Genomic DNA, 23,836 nt, shown 5'->3' on the forward strand with positions numbered 1-23,836 from the left:
TATTCAGTTCAGTTCAGTTCAGTCACTCAGTCATGTCCGACTCTTTGCAACCCCATGAACCGCAGCATGCCAGGCCTCCCTGTCCATCACCAACTCCCGGAGTTCATCCAAACCCATGTCCATTGAGTCGGTGATGCCATCCAACCATCTCATCATTTCATCCCCTTCTCCTCTTGCCCTCAGTCTTTCCCAGCATCAGGGTCTTTTCAATTGAGTCAGCTCTTCACATCAGGTGGCCAAAGTATTGGAGTTTTAGCTTCAGCATCAGTGAATATTCAGGACTGATTTCCTTTAAGATGGACTGGTTGGATCTCCTTGCAGTCCAAGGGACTCTCGAGAGTCTTCTCCAACACCACAGTTCCAGAGCATCAATTCTCTGGCGCTCAGCTTTCTTCACAGTCCAGCTCTCACATCCATATGTGACTACTGGAAAAACCATAGCCTTGACTAGACGGACCTTCGTTGGCAAAGTAATGTCTCTGCTTTTTAATATGCTGTCTAGGTTGGTGATAACTTTCCTTCCAAGGAGTAAGCGTCTTTTAATTTCATGGCTGCAATCACCATCTGCAGTGATTTTGGAGCCCCAAAAATAAAGTCAGCCACTGTTTCCACTGTTTCCCCATCTATTTTCCATGAAGTGATGGGACCAGATGTCATGATCTTAGTTTTCTGAATGTTGGGCTTTAAGCCAACTTTTTCATTAGTTACTATTAAATCTCTACTGTCAGTTTTCCTGACTTCTTGAACATACAATCTTGCCTGCAGAAGTATCTCATATACATAGAGGATTTTTTAAAAATTAAATTTCAAAGAGTTTGGTTGCCTATATATTCTCTCATGCACCAATCCCCAGCATTCTTTATTGCCCTATAGTAGTCTATTGCACCCATCTGTGTAAACATAGGAGAAGGAAATGGCAATCCACTTCGGTATTCTTGCCTGAGAAACCCCACGGACAGAGGAGCCTGGTGGGCTACAGCCCATGGGGTCACAAAGAGTCGCACACAACTTAACGACTGAACAACAACTATGGTATAAACACATCGGTATTAGCAAGCTGTCCCCTGAGGAGTTTAAGTTCAGAACCTTTTGATAAAGAGTTGTATGTATCTGTTAACTGTTTTCACAGGCTTTAAATGAGATGCTTTATATGTTTGCTATCATCAAGTCACTGGATCTGTTTTGACTAGTAGAGACGAATTGTGTTTTCTGTCAATCTGGTCTAATGAAACGTGAATCCAGAGCATGTCAGAGACTGGTACTTTTTTAACTGTAAGCTCAAGGATCTTCACTCGCACGTGTGCATGTGTGCACACACACAAACACAAATACACATATATGAGAGAGACAGACAAACAGATAGGAATCTACATGGGAAGTATGAAACAAATAGGAAGCACAAAATAAAATGGTAAATGTAAACTCCCAAATACATAAAATTATATTAAAAGAACTCAAGGGACTAAGTTCTTCAGCTGAAAGCCAAATATGATTAGACAGGAAAAATCTCCACAACCAATGATATGCAACTTACAAGACACACACAGAAAACCTAAGAAAACAAAAGGTTGATACTTAAATAATGGAAAAATACATATTTTCAAAGTATAAATAAAATATTCTGATGAACCTATATTAGTACAAGAAAAGACTTTAAAGCAAAAGTCTTTCGAGAATAGAAAGTTAGTTTACATTGATAAAGCATTTAGTTTACATTGATAAAGTAGTTTACCAAGAAGAGATAATAATACATATTTGTACGTATGTTATAACATAGGTTGTGAAACTATAAAGAAAAGGTAAGAACTGATTATCTTAAAAGTCAGGATAATGATTACAGAATTGCAAAGCAGATGACTTGATTAGAAGGAGGCTTCTGGAATGACGGTAATGTTCCATGTTTTAATCTGAGCAGTATTCATACATGTGCTAACATACAACTACTAGTGAAAATAGTATACATTCAGGTTGCATACCTTTTTGCACATATGGAAATTGTTCAGTTATTGAATTAAGATAAGCAGGCTGCATAATAGTATGTATAAAAGTCATCTCATTTTGTTTTATACGTTGACATATTTATCTATCTCTGGGCTACCCACTCCAGTATTCTTGGGCTTCTCTTGTGGCTCAGTCGGTAAAGAATCCACCTAAAACACTGGAGACCTGGGTTTAAAAGATCCCCTGGAGAAGAGAAAGGCTACCCACTCCTTTTTACCTTTTTGCACTTATAGAAATTGTTCGGTCACTGAGTTAAGATAAATAGGCTGCATAATAGTATATATAAAAAGTCATCTCATTTCGTTTTATACACTGACATATTTATCTATGTCCAGATATAGTTAAAAGATAAACATGAAATTTTTATCAACAATTATCTCTGGATGACAGTTTTAGACTTTCTTTGCCTTTCTGTATTTTCCTAAAAATGCATTGTTTTTGTAATAATGGAAAAAAAGCAATTTAAAAAAACCTTTCTACCCAGGAATAAGAAAATAAAGTTTCTAGTGAGAAAAGAGGTTGGTAGAAGGATGTGTATCAACCTCAAAACTGGAAAATGAATAGCTTTGTGGAAAGCGAGACACAGATAGGCAATGGGAAGGAAATACTTGGAAAGCAGCAGTGCTGAAAAGGACTTTGGAGTGAGTGTGGACAGCAAATTAGGTAGAAGCTTGCAGTAAAATGTGCCAAGAATGAGCAACGATGCTATTTTCAGCTGCAAAAGTACAGGTCCCATGGCACAAAACAAGGACACGCAGCCTCCTTTTATATATATTTTGGAAAATCTGACTGTAAGGCAACAATTTTATATCAAACTACTTTTAGCTTAAACTAGGTACAAGGAAGAAAATAGCCACCATGACCTAAAAATGACTATGGTGGTATGGAATTCTCCAACAAGATCATTTGTCATTCTTCCTTTGTGGAGGGCATAACCTCTGTCAATGACAGCCTGAAATTTTACCAAGGGTGATGGTAAAAGCATGCATGTTTAAGTTTTCTCTGCAGAATCTTTCTAAAAAGAGACATAGCATAATAGCCATGAACCATAGGAAGCTTACATGCCCTCAAGACTTCGGCTCACTGGAGGGAGCAAAGTATAGGAATTATAAACGTAGGAGAAAGGAATCCTCACACAAGACTCACCTTTAAAAGGAGATACACTGCCCAGTATCCAAGGGACATTGGGAATTTGAGAGGTCCAAAATGGCAGGCAGAACATGACAGCAGATGTCCAGATGTCAACTGGGAAGCAAATTCAAGTAGACAAGGCAGACTGCTCCGTAGGTCCACTGATGGCCAGGAGTGAGGATGGTAGAGAGTAGTAGTCAGTACCCTTAAAGAAGGTTGCTTGGCAAGAATTAAGCAGAGAATTAAGGCAGGCAGATGGACTTGAGGGCAGGATATCAGATCCAACAAGATGCTGAGATGCTATATATCTTGTGAGAGACTAAAAGGCTTGGCAGGACATGTAGAAATCCCTCTGATGGTATAAATAAGAAGGCCTCAATTGAAAGACTACTTACAGAGATACGGGCAAGGTCAAAGAAAAAAAAAAAACAACAAGGTATATGTTGAGCTAACAAGAGACTATCAAGGTCAGGAAGCTGTTACCACTTTTAAATCGAAAGGAATAAAGGAAGGAAATAGTATTTCCAGGGTCCAGTAAGAGCTACAGATACAGAAGAATGGCTATCTGTCAGAGACGGCAGCTGTTGCCAGAGAAACAGTGCCAATGCAGAGAGGGAGGGAGCAGGGAAGAAAGACCTTGACCTCTTTCTCCTTCTGTCCTACTGTCTCCTGGTGATGCCTCTTATTGGCCAAAGCCAGAGGACAACAGAGCTTAGGTGACACAGTTCATAGGAATCAGCCTTCCAGAACAAAGACCAGGGAAGAGAAAGGCAGAGAAGAAAATCCGTTGATGATGATGATAAGTGCAAACAAAGTTACAGGCACAAGCGCTTTTCGAGGAATCCAAGGTGAAGACCAGTTAGGCATAGTGGACCAATATGGCAGCTCAGTCCAAAAATACCTTATAAATACTTCCTGTAGTGTGCTGCTGGGCTGTGCTCAGTCATATCCGACTTTCTGTGACCCCCATGGACTGTAGCCCACCAGGCTCCTTTGTTCATGGGATTCTCCAGGCAAGAATACTGGAATGGGTTGTCATTTCTTCCTCCAGGGGATCTTCCCGACCCAGGGATTGAATCTGCATCTCTTGTGTCTCCTGCACTGGCTGACAGATTCTTTACCTGTGTGCCACCTGGGAAGTCCTCTGTCTGGTGCTAGACCCACTATTAGTTGCTAAGGATAAAAAGTAGAAAATGGATTCTTTCTAATGAAAGCTTTGCAACCTAACATGAACGTGATGACAGGCAAAAATGGAAATCAGTTATTTGGGGGTTTGGAAATCAGATGATAGGCAAAAAGGCAAAAAAGGATAGGCAAAAAAGGAAGTCAGTTATTTAGGGGTTTGGAAATCATTAAAAATTCCCATAGAGCAAGAGATACTTAAGCTATGAAAATCAGAACAAAGCCAAGAAAGGGACTCTCTAGGAAAAGGAACATCAGGAGACAAGAAGCAGCCTTGTATATGCAGGCATGCAGCAGTTTTGTTTTGGTCTGAGCAAAGAATGTGAAGGAAATTGGAATTAGAAGCTGCAAAGAGATGAAGCCCATGGGCCTCCTTTGACAGACAAGTCCCCCTTGGCCAGACTCCTACAGACACACGGCAGTGCTGAGCTGAGTGAGTAGATGGGGTGTTGGTAACCATGTTTGGAGAGGTTGGGGAAATACCGGGACTCACCTAACCTGCTACTCCTTTATGGTTCTCATCTTTCAGGATAAGGTGAAAAAGAATGAACAGAATGGGCAAAGGGATAAACAGACTGGAATAAATAGCACAACTGAAAAGAAATATTAAAAATAAAATATAAAAAAATATACAAATATTAAAAAAAAAACAAAACCAAAAAGAAAGTTCACAGGGAGAACAGAAAGGAGGAACTTTGAACACTTGGAAATCACAGAAAGACGGTCCTTCTCTGAGGATTAAACTCATTTCGTCAATAATCAAAGGAGAAAGAATGTCTCCTACTCCCAACAGAACCACTATTTACATACTTCATTTATTATCATAGTCAGCAATATCGAGTCATCTTAGAGAGAAAGCTTATCAATGGTGGTGGCCAACATAGAATGGAAGGTCTAGCAATGTGAGTTTTGTATACACAGAACTTCTCAGGGGAGAATGACATTGAATCTGGGAGGCATGGGTAGGCATTTTGTCAGTGTTCTTTGGGGGAAACAAGAAAATTCATCAGACATCAGAGTTTTACTTTATGCTCATCACATAGCCTTCTGAGCAATAGTTGGTCTTTTTAATACATTTTGAGAAAGCGAAGCCTTGCCAATGTAAATCACTTTTTGAAAAGGTTATCAGAGCAGAGATTCTGGCTAACATATTACCCTTGTCAACTTAGTTAATGGGATTCTTTCCCTGAGAATCTAGTTTTGCCACTGTGTTTTTATAATGCATTTTCCTGACCCGTAAGACAGCCATTCTAACCCCAGAATACAGTAAAATTACAATTAATTCTACCCTTTGGAGTCTCTTGGCAGTCCTACTCTGTTCTGGAAACCATACAATCTCACTGCCTCCATCCTTTCGGATTTTCTGCATCTTAAAAATAGCTTGACTCATCTGCAAGAGATAAAGGTAAGGTGTTAAGTAGACATCCCACCTCTAGAAATACTTCAGCAAAAAGACTACAAGCTGTCTGTGGATACAACAAGTGATCAAAATACAGCCACTCAGACTATAAAATATACTTAATTCATCTCAAATTTAGTTTCTACCTTCCATTTTATTATGAAGGGGGCACTATGGGAAGGTAGAGGATGGGCAGTTGTCAAACTCTTTTTTTAATTCATAAGAAGTTTTCCTCAAACTAAGTCTCTATGGGGATTTGAAATGTAAAAATATCAGAGTAAAGTGCATGTTTGGAAGCAGGCAGGAGTAGCCAGGAGTTCTGCTGGCTTCTTTCCCAGGCCCACCACACCCTCAGCTCATTCTGGGGAGCCCCTGGAGCTGAGTTTGAGAACTGCAAATAGAGTCAAGGAACCACAGAGGAAAACTCAAATAATAAAAGTTCTGATCTTGGCTCCACACCAGGTTTGAGACTAGGGCTCATGATTCTACCTCCTCATTTAATGGAAACAGCTGCCCCACTTTCCTCTGGGCCCAGAAGGAAGCCATTTTGATGATCACGTGGTCAGAGCGATACTTTGAAGGAGTGTTCACACCTGCTCAGTCCCTCAGTCATGTTTGACCCTATGACTCATGGACTGTATCCTGCCAGGATCCTCTGTCCATTCCATGAGATTTCCCAGGCAAGAATGCTAGAGTGCATTGTTATTTTCTCCTCCAGGTGATCTTGCCAAGCCAGGGTTCGAACCCGTGTCTCCTGCATTAGCAGGTGGATTCTTTACCGCTGAGCTACCAGGGAAGCCCAAGTGGTACTTTAGGAGGCAGGAAATGGGAGGTTCCGCTGAAAAGAGGATTCTTTACAGATTCTTTACCACTGCACCACGGGAAGCCCCTTGAATATACAGGATGCAGCAACAAAAGAGAAAACATTTAGACTATACACTCATGTTTGGAAATCCGGTCTCCTCATTACACAATCATTTCACAGGCTTTGTTTAAAAGCCATTGTTCTAAAATTTTTCAAAGAACATGCACAATTTCAAACACAGCTTGTCATCTATTTCTAAAAAAATCATCTTTATCTCTGTTGTGAGCTAGTGAAATTACAAGTCATTCCTTCAGTAAATAATTATTGAGCACTTCTTAGTTACAAAACATTGTACCAACACAGTAAACTATATAAAGTTTCCCTGGTCCTTGACTTTGACAGAGGAAAGGAAAAGGAAGGTGATTGAATTACAAAGTGAATTTGTCAATTTGCTGTTAATTATTATGAGTCCTTACTATACACATCACAGTTTCACCCCAAAATCCACAAGGTAGGAGCCTTTCACTGGTTTCTCCTTGAGTGTGTGTGTGTATTTGTGATTTCGATTGGTTTTAATTCAATGAAATGAGCCATCTAATCTTTTTCTCCTTTTTTATTTTTTGCTAAAATATAGTTTAACCTACTCTTATGTCCAGTTCTGTCTGATAAAATTATCTTTTTCCTTCATTTTTTGGTTTATATCATTGACCATCATGGTTATACTCTGTGATTTTTATTATGTCATCTCAAACACTATTAGTAAATATTATTAACTAATTATTTGCTGATTTATATTATTAAGTGTGATATTTAGTTTAGGATGTTCCACTTAAATTGGGAATAATCACTGGAAATATCACTGGCCAGGATGTATTCTTATTCCTTTTAGGCCAAGTTAACATGAAGAAGCAGTAGAAAAAGAAAAACTCAGAGTTTGAACTTCTCTAAGGGCACAGACATCCTGGAATGTGAAGTCAAACGGGCCTTAGAAAGCATTACTATGAACAAAGCTAGTGGAGGTGATGGAATTTCAGTTGAGCTGTTTCAAATCCTGAAAGATGATGCTGTGAAAGTGCTGCACTCAACATGCCAGAAAATTTGGAAAACTCAGCAGTGGGCACAGGACTGGAAAAGGTCGGTTTTCATTCCAATCCCTAAGAAAGGCAATTCCAAAGAATGCTCAAACTACCGCACAATTGCACTCATCTCACACGCTAGTAAAGTAATGCTCAAAATTCTCCAAGCCAGGCTTCAGCAATACGTAAACTGTGAACTTCCAGATGTTCAAGCTGGTTTTAGAAAAGGCAGAGGAACCAGAGATCAAATTGCTAACATCAGCTGGATCATTGAAAAAGCAAGAGAGTTCCAGAAAAACATCTATTTCTGCTTTATTGATTATGCCAAAGCCTTTGACTATGTGGATGACAATAAACTGTGGAAAATTCTGAAAGAGATGGGAATATCAGACCACCTGACCTGCCTCTTGAGAAACCTGAATGCAGGTCAGGAAGCAACAGTTAGAGCTGGACATGGAACAACAGACTGGTTCCACATAGGAAAAGGAGTACAGCAAGGCTGTATATTGTCACCCTCCTTGTTTAACTTATATGCAGAGTACATCATGAGAAATGCTGGGCTGGAAGAAGCACAAGCTGGAATCAAGATTGCTGGGAGAAATATCAATAACCTCAGATATGCAGATGACACTACCCTTATGGCAGAAAGTGAAGAAGAACTAAAGAGCGTCTTGATGAATGTGAAAGAGGAGAGTGAAAAAGTTGGCTTAAAGCTCAACATTCAGAAAACTAAGATCATGACATCTGATCCCATCACTTCATGGGAAATAGATGGGGAAACAGTGGAAACAGTGTCAGACTTTATTTTTTTGGGCTCCAAAAACACTGCAGATGGTGACTGCAGCCATGAAATTAAAAGATGCTTACTCCTTGGAAGGAAAGTTATGACCAACCTAGATAGCATATTAAAAAGCAGAGACATTACTTTGCCAACAAAGGTCCGTCTAGTCAAGGCTATGGTTTTTCCAGTGGTCATATATGGATGTGAAGGTTGGATTATAAAGAAAGCTGAGTGCAGAAGAATTGTTGCTTTTGAACTGTGGTGTTGGAGAAGACTCTCAAGAGTCCCTTGGACTGCAAGGAGATCCAATCAGTCCATCTTAAAGGAGATCACTCCTGGGTGTTCATTGCTGAAGCTGAAACTCCAATACTTTGGCCATCTCATGCGAAGAGTTGACTCATTGGAAAAGACCCTGATGGTGGGAGGGATTGCGGGCAGGAGGAGAAGGGGACAACAGCGGATGAGATGGCTGGATGGCATCACCGACTCGATGGACATGAGTTTGGGTGAACTCCAGGAGTTGGGGATCGACAGAGAGGCCTGGTGTGCTGCGATTCATGGGGTCGCAAAGAGTTGGACACGACTGAGTGACTGAACTGAACTGAAGTGCACATAGTGATATCCATAAGCCAAGGCTTGAATAACAGAGTTTTACCTTGGTCTGGATGAAGGCATGACTTTTTTATTATAGAGGAAACCAACAATGATGACACACAGATATTTGATGCATACATAAATCACCATGTTCCAGAAAGGCAGGTGAAAATCAGTGTACAAGCATTCTTCAATTCTCAGAGACCTAAGGCTAGCCTCTAGGATCTTCACATCAATGCAAGATTTATCTCATTTTTCTCTGCTAATTTTCCTTTTTGTTCATTATTGGAGTATGAAAAATGCTGACTTGAAAATGAACTGAATCTCAGAAGTAAGCCTCCAGTTTGTAAAATGATTTTTATCTGGATTAGACTTTGTTTTTCTTCAGAAAAGCAATGGCATGGGCTTAGTGCGTTTTTACCCTTCACATTTCAAGGGTTTGAATTGCAGTGTTTACCTTGAGGCAGCACTGCAGAAAATCCCGATCTCGTTGGCAACTGCAGCTCTCCTGCATCAGGAAAATATTTTTTCTTCGAGCATTCTGATATAACAGTCAACTCCAATCAATGAGAATGGTTAGGGTTGCTCGTGATAGATGTATATTTTAGAAAAGCTTAGATGTCCAGACTCTCAGAGAAGTGGTATGAGTTGACAGAGGAATAGTTCTACCATATCCTGGATAAATTGATGCTCTTTCTTTTCCCTGTCTGCTTAAATATTCAAGCCTGATTCATTATCTGATTTAAGAAGTAAAAAAATAAGGGCACAACATATTAGAAAGCATGAGGCTTATTTACAAATTTTTCCATTTAAAAAATCTAAACTAGCATATCAGCTACCCTTGAGATAAACATGATCACCAAAATGGGCCTATATCCTCTTTACTCTGGGTAAAATTGTTACATAACAGTATTCTTCCTCATTCCTAAACTCCATCTACCACTGGAAGAAGCTCATTAGCAGTAAAAAGTGCAATAGATGGAGGCAGATTCCAAAGAACATAAGAATCTTAAGGAATAAGGACATAATTATTAGCAATGTTAGATAGTGCTACACAATACAAAGTACATATTCAATGCTATCTAAAATGCTTGGCATAAAATTCAGCTTCCTACTTGTTATGCCAAGATCTGCTCCCTTCCCACCTCCTTCAAAATGTCTACAAATACCAGGCATTTGGATAACATTTTAACTTATTAAAAACTTTGGTCCCAGGAGGTTCATTTCACAGCTACAAAAAGAACAGAGATCAATATAAAGAAATGAAAACTAAGGAAATAACAAAAAATAGAGACATTAAGATAAACAACCAAAGTTAAGCCTTCCCTTGCAAAAGTTAGCATTTGTAAAAGGCGTTCTGTGGGCACTTTGAGTAGACACTTGAAAAGATGCCAAAGAGACCCACTTTCAACCCCCAACAAGCCAAAAATCTAGATGAGAATACATATAGCTTAAATGTCAAATGAATGATTCGCTGATTAAAGAGTAAAGGTGGAAAAGATGTCAAGCACCAATGGGTCCAACTCCCTCATCTCATGAAAGAGAAAACACGGCTCCAGAAGTCACCTGAACTGAGAGACACTTGACTGGACCTCAGGTCTTTTGACTCAAGCTTCTAAACATAGAGATAGTTTCACATCATTGGCCAACCTTTTCCCAAGGGGATAATTATTTATCACCAAGAGCAGGATGGCTGCAACAGACATGGCTAAAAAAGAGCTCCAATGAGAAAGCTTCAAGCAATGGGGTTATTGTGGGAAAGCCCTTGATGGGCTTAATGACCCTGAGTAAATCAGGTCCTGGGGCAAAACCAGCTTATTGAGAAACACTTCAAAATGTAATACAATTGTTAAAAAAAACTTTAGCCAACTATCAAACCTTAGCGTATTCATTATGTGTTAAACATTGTACTGGTTCAAACTGAGGAAAATAAAAGTGCCCAAGAAGTAACACATTATATCCCTGGCAATACCTCTGCTTCCTATATCCAGATCCTATCTCCAGAGGAATCAAGAAGAGAAGCTACCTATGCTTTTGATGAGTTTTCCCAATTGCCTCCTCATTAATAAATCCTTACCTGTCACCATGTAGGCTTAAGACATTAGTCCAAAGAAGTATTTAGACAGTGTTTTTTCTAAAAATTTTGACTCTGACCCAAATTAGGAAAAGCATTTTATATAATATCTAGTGTACACATGTATATTAAATTATAGCAGAAATATGATGCAATAATACACTATGATGTGCAACATCTTTTGATCTTTCCCATCCCTTTCTACTCTCTTTTTTCTCATAAGTTACATATAAATGTGGATCATGATATGTTAAATTAGTTTAATGACTCTAATAGATCATAGGACTTCACAGGTGGCACAGTGGTAAAGAATCTGTCTGCCAATGCAGGAGCTGCAGGAGATGCGGGTTCAATCCCTGGGTTGGGAAGAGCCCCTGGAGGAGGAAATGGCAACCCATGAAAATATTCTTGCCTGGAAAATTCCATGTACAGAGAGCTTAACGGGCTACAGTCCATGGAGTCACAAAGAGCCCAACAGGACTGAGCGACTGAGCATGCACACAATAGATCATAACCCATTTGAGAAACGCTAAGAGATCATCCATTCATTAGTTCCCCATATATTTACTGAGGGCCTACCCAAGACCACGACTGAGCGACTGAACTGAACTGAACTGAACTACCCAAGACCAGCACTATTTGAAGTATTTGGAAAACAGGAGTGAAGGGAACAAATGGAAATTTACATCCTTTGGGAGCTTACATTGTATTGCAGGGAGAACATATTAAAATATAAAATATACTGAATGTTAGATAATGATGAACTTTGAGGAGACAATTGAAGCAGAAAGGGGGATAGGAAGTACTGTTGAGGCCCTTGTGGTTTTGAATAGCATGACCAGGAATGTCCCAACTAGAAAGGCAACATTTGTGTAAAGACCTGCAGGAGGTAAGGAAACATCTAAGGAGGAGCCTTCCAGGGAGAGGGGAGAGAGAGACAGGCTAGACCTGAGGTCAGAGGGGCAGCAGGTGCCGCATTTGTTGAGCCTTGGCGATCCTGGAATACCCAAGTCTGTTAAATTTGGACCTTTGAACATCTAATGTCTTTAATCTAACATTTGTCTTGCAATCCCAAATGATCAAATCCTAGCCATTTTCATTAGCAATAATCTCATCTCAAAACCTTTGTAGCAAGCAGCTCTAGAATCCACCTCTGTCTCTCACTCACATCATGACTGTGCGCCGACTGCATTTCCCCAAGATGGCCACAACAGTAGGTCCCATGCCACACGCTCTTCTGCAATGTAACTCTGCCACTCTCTCAATTCTCTGCCACCGCCTCAATAAGTGGAGGTCCAGGGCCCTCCTCTGGGATCTGGACCAATACTTGGGCAGTAGGATAGGACTGATATGATGCTATGTGACTCCTATGTCTAGGCCAGCCCTGGGACTTCTGTCTTGCTCTCATGCAACTCTTTTCCTTGGAGCCCTGAACTACCATATAAGAAGTCTGACTACCCTGGGATCACCCTGCTGGAGAGGTCCCATTTAGATGCTGTGTTCAACCATCCCATCTGAGAGTCTCCTTCAGAAATCCCAGACTTGTTACCAGCCCTGTGAGCAAAGAATCTGTATTGAAAACTGTTGTTCTAGTCTCAGCTATTCCAGATCTCAGATATTCAAATCACTTTCAGCTGAGGCTCTAGACAGTTTAGAGGTGGGGAGGAGCTCACCTCATTGCACCATTTCCAAATTACTGACGCACGGACTCCATGAGCGTAACATAATGGTTATTGTTTTATACTGCCCAGTTTTGTGGTGTTTACGTGCGTTCATGCTAAGCTGCTTCAGTCGTGTCTGAGTCTTTGTGACCCTATGGGCTATAGCCTGCCAGGCTCCTCTGTCCATGGGGATTCTCTAGGCAAGAATACTGGAGTGGGTAGCCATGTCCTCCTCTAGGGGATCTTTCCAACCCAGGGATCGAACCTGTGTCTCTTATGTCTCCTGCACTGGCAGGCAGGTTCTTTACCTCTAGTATCACCTGGGAAGTCCCCTTGTGGTGTTTACTACATAGCAATAGATAAGCAGAACAGACTCTAACCTAAGGTAGTTCTCTGACCCCACAAAGAATCATACTGATTTGATGCTACCAGTGTTTTGCCATGATGCTGAGGCAGAGTAAATCCTCATTACCTTGATTGTTTGGCTTGGTTTATGTGGAAGAGACATTTGATGCTCTTAAAATAATCCATTTGCGCTCCTACATTTTCTTTCCTCCCTCGCAGTCAGCTTATGGCCATGTGTCTAGTTCTGGACCAACAGAATGTGATAAGAAGTAATTAAATCACTTCACAGACATGGTAGTTCTAAGTGGGTGTGATTTCTCTAATTATTCCCTCTTGTGTATTCTCTCTTGCGCTGGAGCACAAACTCTGAGAAGTCAAGATGTTGACTTCCCTGAATCTCTGTTGGAAAAGAGTTGCCAAAGAGAGCTTCCTGACCCCCACTAAACTGTGATACGAGCAAGAAATTGATCTTTGTTCTGTTAAGCTAAGTGGATTCAACACATTTTTTGTTATTGCAACATGGTCTAGTTGATCTAACTATTACAATTTTCACAATCTGTCATTATAGTCATTCTTTTACATACACTATAAACACTTTCTCTGTTTTGTTTTGTTTTTTTCTGGGAGTTTCTATCTGATTAAATTCAACTCAATGCCTACTCAACTCCTCCCAAAGCAGCTATATATGGTTGGAGGAGGGTACTGACTCAGCAACCTCTCTGACTGATTTCTTTTTTTTTAATTCATGCACAGTAATTTCAAGGGGGCCCTTGTGCTTCCTAGTTTGTTCCCCTAAATTTTCTTCTTTAATTCATTCTCCAGTTTTCTGAAGTGACACTTCAAAATGCCTTTACTTTCCTCACATTAACGCCTTCTTCCCCAAATTTATTCTCAGCTGATGACTTGCTTCCTCTTTTACTGACAAAGTTGAAGCCACAGAAGAGAATTTCCACCCCCGCATGTACCAATCTGTCTGGATCTGTCCATATATTTTACCTTCCCTTTTCTTAACTGTAGATGAGCCATCTAGGCTCTTATATAAAGTCAACGACTAGTTGTGCTCTGAATCTCATCCTGTCTCTTCTGCTCACTGACATTGCTTCTGCCATCTCTTCTCTCCGCTTTACTATAAAGCTGTTTCTACTGCAGGTCAACAAGCACACAATCATTATTTCCCTTTAGGGCAAAATCCCTTGGAAGAATTAGCTTTACTCACTGTCTTCACTTTCTATCTTCCCAGCTTTGCTGAATCTCTTTAAATTACCCTCAGCTCTCCTCTAAAGCAACTCTTGTCAAATCACCAATGACCTTCAAGTTCCTAAATCAAATGACCAGTTCTCACTAGACACAATTTCATAACAGCTATTGGAACAGTTGATCTCTTGCTCCTTCATGAAATATCTTCTTGACTTGGCTGCTAGGAGTCTATTCTCTCTTGATTCTCTTTGTATCTCACTTGAGAGTCCGATCCTTTTTAGTGTTCTTTTCTGAATTATCTTCATTTGCCCAACCTACAAGCATTGGAAGACTCCCGGGCTTGATTCTTAGACTTCTTCTATTTTTCATCAATATTTATCCTTCCAGTTGATCTTATCAGATTCAATGGCTTTTGTTATTAGCTATGTTATGATGAATCCAAAGTTTATATTTTCTGCTCCAGCTGAATAGATTTTACTTCTGAACCTGAACTGTATACTGTCTTATATAGCCAATCCCACATTTTCCTACTTGGATACTTAAGAGGCATCTAACTTAGCAGATAGAGAGCTAAACTCATATTTTCCCCCACAATGTATTCCTCCCATGATCCTCCTATGATAGTAAATGACAACTTCTTTCACTTAATTATTCAGTCCTCAAAGCTTGGGGTCATCTGTGACTCCTCTTTCTCTGACATACCATATCCAGTCTGTCAGCAAATCCTGTCAATTCTATTTTCCAGAATCTATCCTGAGTCTAATCCCTTTTTACTACTGTCACTGCTCCCGTGCTATTTCAAGCCACCATTATAGCCCATGAAGACTTCGCAATAACCTCTTACCTATGTATGAGGTATAACCCATAACCATTCTTGCTCCATTGAGACTCATTTCCATAAAATGTAAGTCAGATCACACTCTCCTCTCAAAATGCTTCAGATAGCTTAACATCTTAAGTTCTCAGTGCCCTATATGACATGGCTCCAGGCTACTTTGCATAAAACTCAAGACAGGTGCCCACTCTGCTCCAGCCACATGCCCTTTCATGCTTTTCCTTACCTTCACTAGGTAAGGTCTATTTCAGATCCTTTGCATGGATAGTTTTCTTTGTTAGAGACACTCTTTTATCAGTATATGGCTCTTACTTCATTTTATTTAGCTTTCTGTTTCAATTTTACTTGTTTAAAAAGGCTTTTCTCTGCCCATCTATGCTCTTTATCTCTTATCCTGTTTTATGACTATACTTTATGTTACTTATCAATAATATAACAGTTTATATTTATTTGTTTATTGCCCCACATCTTGCCTTAGCAGGCTTAGAATGTAGGATCCATTTGGGTGACAACTTCATCAGATCTGTTCAATACCTTTTACTCTAGGACATGATAGGTGCTCAACAAATATTTGAATAAATTCAAATGAATATGGAGCTCAGTTTTGGATAATGAATGAAAAAGTCTTCTATCTGAAAACCCTGGGTTCACCTGACCCCCCACAAAAAAAAAAAACAAAAAAAAACACAAGTCATCTGCACATGTCCAGCAGAATCAAACTGACTAAAGTTAAGACTCTTGGCATATAAAACAAGCTCAGGATGGACAGCAAAAATAATAGTGAACCAAGGCTCTTAATGTCCCTGGCAGCTATCCACAGAAGATCAGCAAGAGATACAGCAGGAGCCAGCTTGGCGTCTGTGTGTGATATTAGCCCATATTTCTCCTTCCAGAAAGAGGAAACCCATACACATAAAGCAAATGAGGTGAAAAAAAAGCTGACAATGAGCTATAAATTAAATTAGTGGCATTCTCATTGGTTTATGCTTGTGCAGAGAAAGGACATTAGGCTGGAGCTAAAAGGGGTCATTTTAGGCATTTTTAAAGAAATTAAGTCTGTATTTCTCTCTCTGAAATCTTTTCTAGAAAGAATACACATGCTTATTTTTAACTTCTTTCTATACCTAAATCTTGCATGTACAACTTCACAAATGTACATTTACTTACAGGGCACACACATGTGCTAAGCTGCTTCAGCCGTGTCTGACTCTTTGCGACCCCATGGACCGTAGCCCCCCAGGCTCCTCTGTCCATGGGATTCTCCGGGCAAGAATACTGGAGTGGGTTGCCATGCCTTCCTCCAGGGGATCTTCCCCACCCAGGGATGGAACCTGCATCTCTTATGTCTCCTGCACTGGCAGGCAGGTTCTTTATCACTACCACCACCTGGGAAACCCTACTAATATGGACACCAAGACAAAATATGAAAATTGGTACAGGCTTAAAAAATACAGGATACAGAAGTATTGTACACAAGCTTCTGAAATGACATTGGGGACATTAAGTGGATGAATAGTCAGAAAAAAGAACACAAAGATGAAGTATAAAAGGAAGACAAGCAGTCGAAAATAAAATGGTTGAAGTATAGAACACCTCAGTGACATACTCAGCTTTAGGGATAAGTTCTAATGAGGATGAATGGCTTGAATCCTGGAGCATTAAAGAGCAAATATTCACAACCTTAAAGAAATCTGTGAAGGAACACAGAAATAGAGGCTTATAAAAAGAGCTGGGAGCTGGGCTTCTTTCCCTTATATTCAACTAACACTGGATTGTGCAGTTTTGACACCATGTAAACTAATTCATCAAAGGACTACTTTTAAACAATGCTGTGTGTACCACCAGGAGGTACATATCTGCCAGACTCAGCTTATGGATGCTTGACATAACATACGTCTCACCACTGTCACCAAGATGCGCTTTGTAGATCTGAGGCTCTGCATGCAAGGCTGTGATTTTTCTATCCTAAAGTCCCCCTTCCATCTCTTTCTCTCTCTCTCTCTCTCTTTCACACACACACACACACACACACACACACACGTGCACACGCAAGTCAACAAAGCAGAATGGAGATAAGAAGTCTGAGGATGATACATACCTTCAAGGTTTTTACAAAAGAATGAAAAAATTCTAACTTCAATTGAAAAAATTAAATGAATAATATTATGGGATCTTCAACATTTATGATGGAAGAGTCCAAATCCTTCATTTCATAGATGAAGAACGGGGACAAAGGAATTATACATAACTTGCCCAACAAAACATACAAGGTTAGTGAAAAAGCTGGGATGGAAAGCCAGATGTCCGAGCTCTGTGGCATGTCCTTTTCATTTCACTAGATCTCCATCTTGGTACCTTTACTATTAATATTAGGATCCATTTACAAGCAAAACAAAACATAACAAAACCAACAGTCCCTTGAGGGAGTAAGTATCTTCAATAATATGTTTATGGGTCTACTGGTGCCATGTTTTCAGAACATAGCAGAAAATTTCCTTTAAGAATATTTTAAGAACTTGAACTACAGAAATACTGAAGAGGAACCATTCACTGGGCTTCTGGAGTCTGTAGCAATCCAATCCAGGGCTGATTTGTGGTTATAAAGATGACTGAGAGAGAAGAAAATGTGAAAGGTGTGGGTTTTAGGTTTTGAACATTTTCCTCACTGTGGCTTTCAGTGTTCTTATTCTTTCTTTAAGGAATGAAAACATCACTGATTTTGTTTCTGAGTGTAGGATACAACTCAGCACCACTAAGGACAATTTTTCTCCTTATTTATATAAAATATGTAATTGCATACTTTATAGAATTTTCCTGATAAATCTTTCCACTACCTAATTAGATTGCCACCAGTTTTAGAAAAAGCTTTCTCAGCTCTAAGGTGTCTACTTTGTCCATCTTGAATGATTCATATTTCATTTATGAATCATGTTGCATGATGTATAAGAATCTTGTATTAAGTTCAAACACTGAGCTCCCAAACATAACAAGTATAAATGGTTCAAGTCTAGACCTATCCTTGTCACTGGTGGAAAAAAATTTCATATATTCCTTCAGGAAATAGAAAAACTCTTTTTATTAACAAGATGAACACGCATTTAAAGATGATACACAGAATGCAAGAAAGACTTTCAATTTCTTGAAGCCATGGACTGTTTCCTGTTCATCATTGAATACACTGCACTTAACACCCCTGGTTAAAAACTAACATGATAATTCTTACTGAGTGTCTACTCTGTTACTCTGGACTAATACCTTTAGGATATTCTATTATGTTCAGAAAACAATTCTTTGACTTATTTTTTATCCTCATTACTTTATTCAATCATTAGCCTCATTTTTAAACTGATAATCAAAGCTTTATTATTGTTATAATTATCATTATTATTATTTAGTTTTAAGTAGGAATTCTATTGTACCACGGTGGTCAAATTGGAACTGACTTTTTGTTTATCCTCTTCTTATACAAGAGGAAACTGAGAAGGCAATGAGCTAACAGGGCCGCAGTGAAGATGTGTTTCCAGATAAATCAACTTTGCAGGGCTGTTTTCAACAATGTTCGTTTCAGTAAATAAGAAAAGAGTCCAGATCACCTTGAAGACTTAAACCACACACCTACATCTTTGTTACTTAATAATGAAACTATAATTTAGGGCTGATATTAAGCCGGGAAGTGCAAAGCAATCATTTTATAGCTGAAAACACTCCTGTGAATATTGGTTCACCATCTAGAGACCATTTTCACAGCTTATCCTTTGCTTTATGTAGGGAATTGTATAACAAGGGACAGAACTCTTCCACAGTACCACAATATCACCATTATCATATCTATTCTGATAAACTCCATCAATCTTGTTGATGAACCATCACTCACTTTTCTTCCCAGACTTGATATTCTCTTTGCAAGAAACACACACACACATGCACATTCCACTTTCTACACTGTTTATGTTTGTCTGGGGAAAACACATAAGAAGGAATAACCTTGACTGAGGCTACTCATGAACTGTTTTCACCCAGGTATCAAAAAATTAGAGGACTCATCTTTAAGTAGGCTTCCCAAATGGTGTTAGTGGTAAAGAATCTGCCTGCCAGAGCAGGAGACTTAAGAGACATGGGTTTGATCCCTGGATTGGGAGGATCCCCTAGAGGAGGGCATGTCAACACACTCCAGTATTCTGGCCTGGAGAATCCCATGGGCAATCCCAGACTCCTGGCAGGCTACAATCCATGGCGACACAGAGGGTCAAACACAACTGAAGTGACTTAGCACAACACAGCACATCTTTAAGTGGTTGCAGGAAAATTTTAAATAGAGGTGGGGAAATTGAGTATATTTTTGCAAAATATTTGTAATGAATTAATAGACAAAACTTCACGAAGAAGTTTTTTGAGATTAGAACTTATTGGTGGCTCTCAGAATTTTCATGCCATGATATCCACTCTTCACCACCATTAATCTGAGAATTCAAGACAAGTATGAAGCATAAAGTTTTATGTGAAGCAGATTTGGGATCTCTTTAAATTTGCACCCCATGATCTTCATCCTATAATCTTTGAAGAAGTTGAGTAGAGAATTCCAGTAGTGTGTCCTTTAAAAAACTAACACTGAACAGCATTAAAGTCCCTGGCATAAAGGGGAAGATGGCTTGGTCAGTCTACAGTTGACTGAAAAAGGACTAAGGGAACACAGACACCACCCTGAGTCAAATTTCACATCATCACACAGATACACCAATGCAAAAATAAAACAGATTTCCACCTGAGAATTCAAGAAATGTTCTACCTTGCCCCACACTGGTAAGAAGCCAATTACCACAAGGATGGATAGTTACCCATGGCGAAGAATGGGATTCCCAGCAGGGTGGAATTGTACTTTCCGTCGGTGATGAAGAAGATCCCAGCTGCAGTGATGATGGAGATGCACACGGTGAGCACCCCCAGGAGGCCCAGGAAGGGCTTGCCACGCAAACAATCCTTCATGGAGCTGGAGAGGGTGGCTGTGGTCAAGATCAGCATGATGCTCACTAGGACCTTGCTCCTGGCCAGGATGCTGGTCTTGTGAAAGTCTCTCCAGAGGCTAAAGGATGCTAACGAGTAGAGCTGGAGGTCCTGGTGCTCCTCCTGGAGCTTCCGCATAAGTTTACAGAACTCATTCTCCCACTTCTCCCCTATGAGGTCTTGAATGACAGAGCCATAGGTCTGGAGGTAGTAGGTGATTTGAATGGCTCTGGCTGACTTGACCCGCTGGTCCTTGCTGTTTGGAACTTCCACTACCCCGCCCAGCTGGTGTCCAATAAAACTGTTCCTCCCATCCTTAAAAACAGAAAAAGGGGAGACTGAAGTTACTAGGGGGATGCAAATTCCAAAGAACAATCTTACTCTAAGTGAAGGGGCACAAAAGGCAGAGGTAGGCTCTAGCAGTTGTGGAACTGATGCGGGTGGTGTGGCATGTGATGAGCTTATATTCAACCTTTTGGAGCTCCATGAGATACCATGCAAGATGACGGGGATTAGAAAGGATGCAAAGAGTATCATGAAGTTATACAAGACTCGCCACATGCATAGGAAAATGTACATACAGATTATGTTGATCTCATCCATAACCTCATTCTTACCATTTCCTTTTGTAATAATCAATCGTAACAACTTTTATGCATGATCAAGTTTAATTATTCAGTTTTGGCCAAAGTGAAGCATGGCATGAAGTTAACAATCTTTAAAAAATTACAATAATAATGTATTTTAAAAATATATGCTAAACTTTCTAAGGCTAACACACACACCTACATTAATGCACACACCTACATTAACACACACATACAATAACACACCCAAGCATTACAAGCATCCCTCCTTGTTTATATTTTGGGGGTACAGCTGTGTACTGCAGAACAAGTAGAAGAAAATACTGCTTTTTAACAAATAATTTAATAGCATTGAAATGTTTACTAACTATAATGTGAGTACTTGTTCACTCATTACAACCTAACACACCACTTGTAGGTTGACCAGAAAACACAGTGGACAGACCCTCCAAATGAGATGGATAAGACTTCAGGTGGGATTGTCAAAAGTCATTTCAATTTATTTCACATGAAGTAGAGTGGACAAAATCAAGAGTGAAGTGAAAGTCGCTCAGTTGTGTCTGACCTATACAGTCCATGGAATTCTCCAGGTCAGAATACTGGAGTGGGTGACCTTTCCTTTCTCCAGGGCATCTTCCCAACCCAAGGATCAAACCCAGGTCTCCTGCATTGCAGGCAGATTCTTTACTAGCTGAGCCACAAGGGAAGCCCACCAAAAGAGTAGGGTATTCAAAAGGTGGACACCGAGTTGCTTAGCCAGATTCACAGCCATTAATTCTCAACCAGTGTGCTGTACATTCAGAAAGAAATCCCGGACAGCCATAATCAAATTTTAATTAATTTTGCCACAACTGTCATGTACTTTCATGGCTGTGGTTGTTAGATGGAATATCGAACCCAGTGGCAGGTTGCAGGATGGATTCTTGTTCTGAAAATGTGCATCAGGTCCTGGAGGAGACACAGGTACAAAGGTGAATTTATGTCATGAAGAGATTGTGCACTTGCTACATCAGGCAAGACGTTTATCTTGTGAAGATATAAAGGTGTAGAGTCAGAACAGGAAATAGAAAGGTAGTAGATAAGGGTCACAAATCCAACTCTGTGGTCGCCACCACTATTTTCACAGGGCTGTGAGGTGCTGTGTACTCAAGGGACGTTATTGTGGACTTATTAGATCAGATACTTATATCTGAAATATTTGTTTATATACCAAAGCAGCCCTAGAACTTGAGAATATGTTGAAACACAAAACACTTGAGAAATTTACAGAGAGTACAAATTATTATGCAGGTCAAGAAGCAACAGTTAGAATCTGACATGGAACAATGGACTGGTTCAAAACTGGGAAAGGAGCGCATCAAGGCTGTATATTGTCACCCTGCTTATTTCACTTATATGCAGAGTACATCATGCAAAATGCTGGGCTGGATGAAGATCAAGCTGGAATCAAGATTGTTGAGAGAAATATCAATAACCTCAGATATGCAGATGACACCACCCTAATAGCAGAAAGTGAAGAGGAATTAAAGAGCCTCTTGATGAAGGTGAAAGAGGAGAGTGAAAAAATTAGCTTAAAACTCAACATTCAAAAAACTAAGATCATGGCATTCAGTTCCATCACCTCACGGGAAATAGATGGGTAAACAATGGAAACAGTGACAGACTTTATGTAATTGGGCTCCAAAATCACTGTGGATGGTGGCTGTAGCCACAAAATTAAAAGACACTTGCTCCTTGGAAGAAAAGCCATGACAAACCTAGACAGCATATTAAAAAGTAGAGACATCACTTTGCCAACAGTCAAAGCTATGGTTTTTCCAGTAGTCATATAAGGATGTGAGAGTTAGACCATAAAGAAGACTGAGTGCCGAAGAACTGATGCTTTTGAGCTGTGGTGTTGGAGAAGACTTTTGAGAGTACCTTGGACTGCAAGGAGATCAAATCAGTCAATTCTAAACAAAATCAACCCTGATTATTCATTAGAAGGGCTGATGCTGAAGCTGAAGCTCCAATATTTCGGCCATGTGATATGAAGAGCCGATTCATTGGAAAAGACCCTGATGCTGGGAAAGATTGAGGGCAGGAGGAGAAGACAGCAACAGAGGATGAGATGGTTGGATGGCATCATGGATTCAATGGACATGAATTTGAGCAAACTCCAGGAGATAGTGAAGGAAGGGGAAGCCTGGTGTGCTGCAGTCCATGGGGTTGCAAAGAGTTGGACACAACTGAGACAGAACAACAACAAATATTATTAGTAAGGATCACCAAGAATTGCAAGAAAAATTTTATAGTCACTCCATATACCCATTTCCTCCAAACATTTGAAATAAAAACAGTCTATGTCTGTCTCTATTTCTGCTTTGCAAATAAGATCACCTATACCATTTTTTGACTCGATGGACATGAGTTTGAGTAAATTCCGGGAGTTGGTGATGGACAGGGAGGCCTGGCGTGCTGCGATTCCTGGGGTCGCAAAGAGTCGGATATGACTGAGTGACTGAACTGAACTGAACTGATACCATTTTTCTAGATTCCACATATATACATTAATATACAATATTTTTCTCAGTATGACTTACTTCACTATAACATATGGATACCAAAGGGGAAGGGTGTGAGAGGAATTGAGAGATTTGGATTGACATATAAACACTGTAGATCTTATATATAAATAGATAACTAATGCAAGAATACTGTATAGCACAGGGAACTTTACTTAATGAACAGCAGATACCTGAATGGGAAGGAAGTTCAAAATGAAGTGGATATATGCATATGTATGGCTGATTCACTTTGCTATACAGCAGAAACTAAGACAACACTGTCAAGCAACTATACTCCAATAAAAATTAATAAAAAAACAATTTTTTTATTTAACTCAACCTAACTCTAAATGAACAATGTATTGCTAAATAGAGTTGTGAGAGTATTTCCCCTTCATTTCGCGTTATTTCCCACTCTCTACGGCATCTCTGCAATCCCCCCATCTTTTTTTCGTGTAAATCAAACTGAAATTCTGGCTGTAGGTTCCCAATGGTCTGTCTTTAGTAAACTCTCTGGAGTCCTCCAATGAGCTGCAGGTGGAAAGGTGGGGCAGTGTTGAGGAAGGAGGTGGGAAATCCTGCCCTGGCACTGAGAGGTTTTGCAAGGATGGCTTCTGTTTC

The 23,836-nt window shown here is 39.8% G+C and overlaps 1 protein-coding gene across 2 annotated transcripts in view; it reads right to left on the reverse strand.

The window, feature by feature from the left end:
* Nucleotides 1-23,836, reverse strand: part of PTCHD4 (patched domain containing 4) — a 190,798-nt gene that overhangs the window by 116,421 nt on the left and 50,541 nt on the right. For both annotated transcript variants that reach the window (XM_043907684.1, XM_043907683.1), the window contains one exon: nucleotides 19,917-20,397. In XM_043907684.1, the coding sequence (XP_043763619.1) occupies nucleotides 19,917-20,397 (481 nt within the window). The remainder of the gene's footprint in view (nucleotides 1-19,916; nucleotides 20,398-23,836) is intronic.

Source organism: Cervus elaphus, chromosome 7 (genome assembly GCF_910594005.1).
Source record: "Cervus elaphus chromosome 7, mCerEla1.1, whole genome shotgun sequence".
Lineage (NCBI taxonomy): Eukaryota > Metazoa > Chordata > Mammalia > Artiodactyla > Cervidae > Cervus > Cervus elaphus.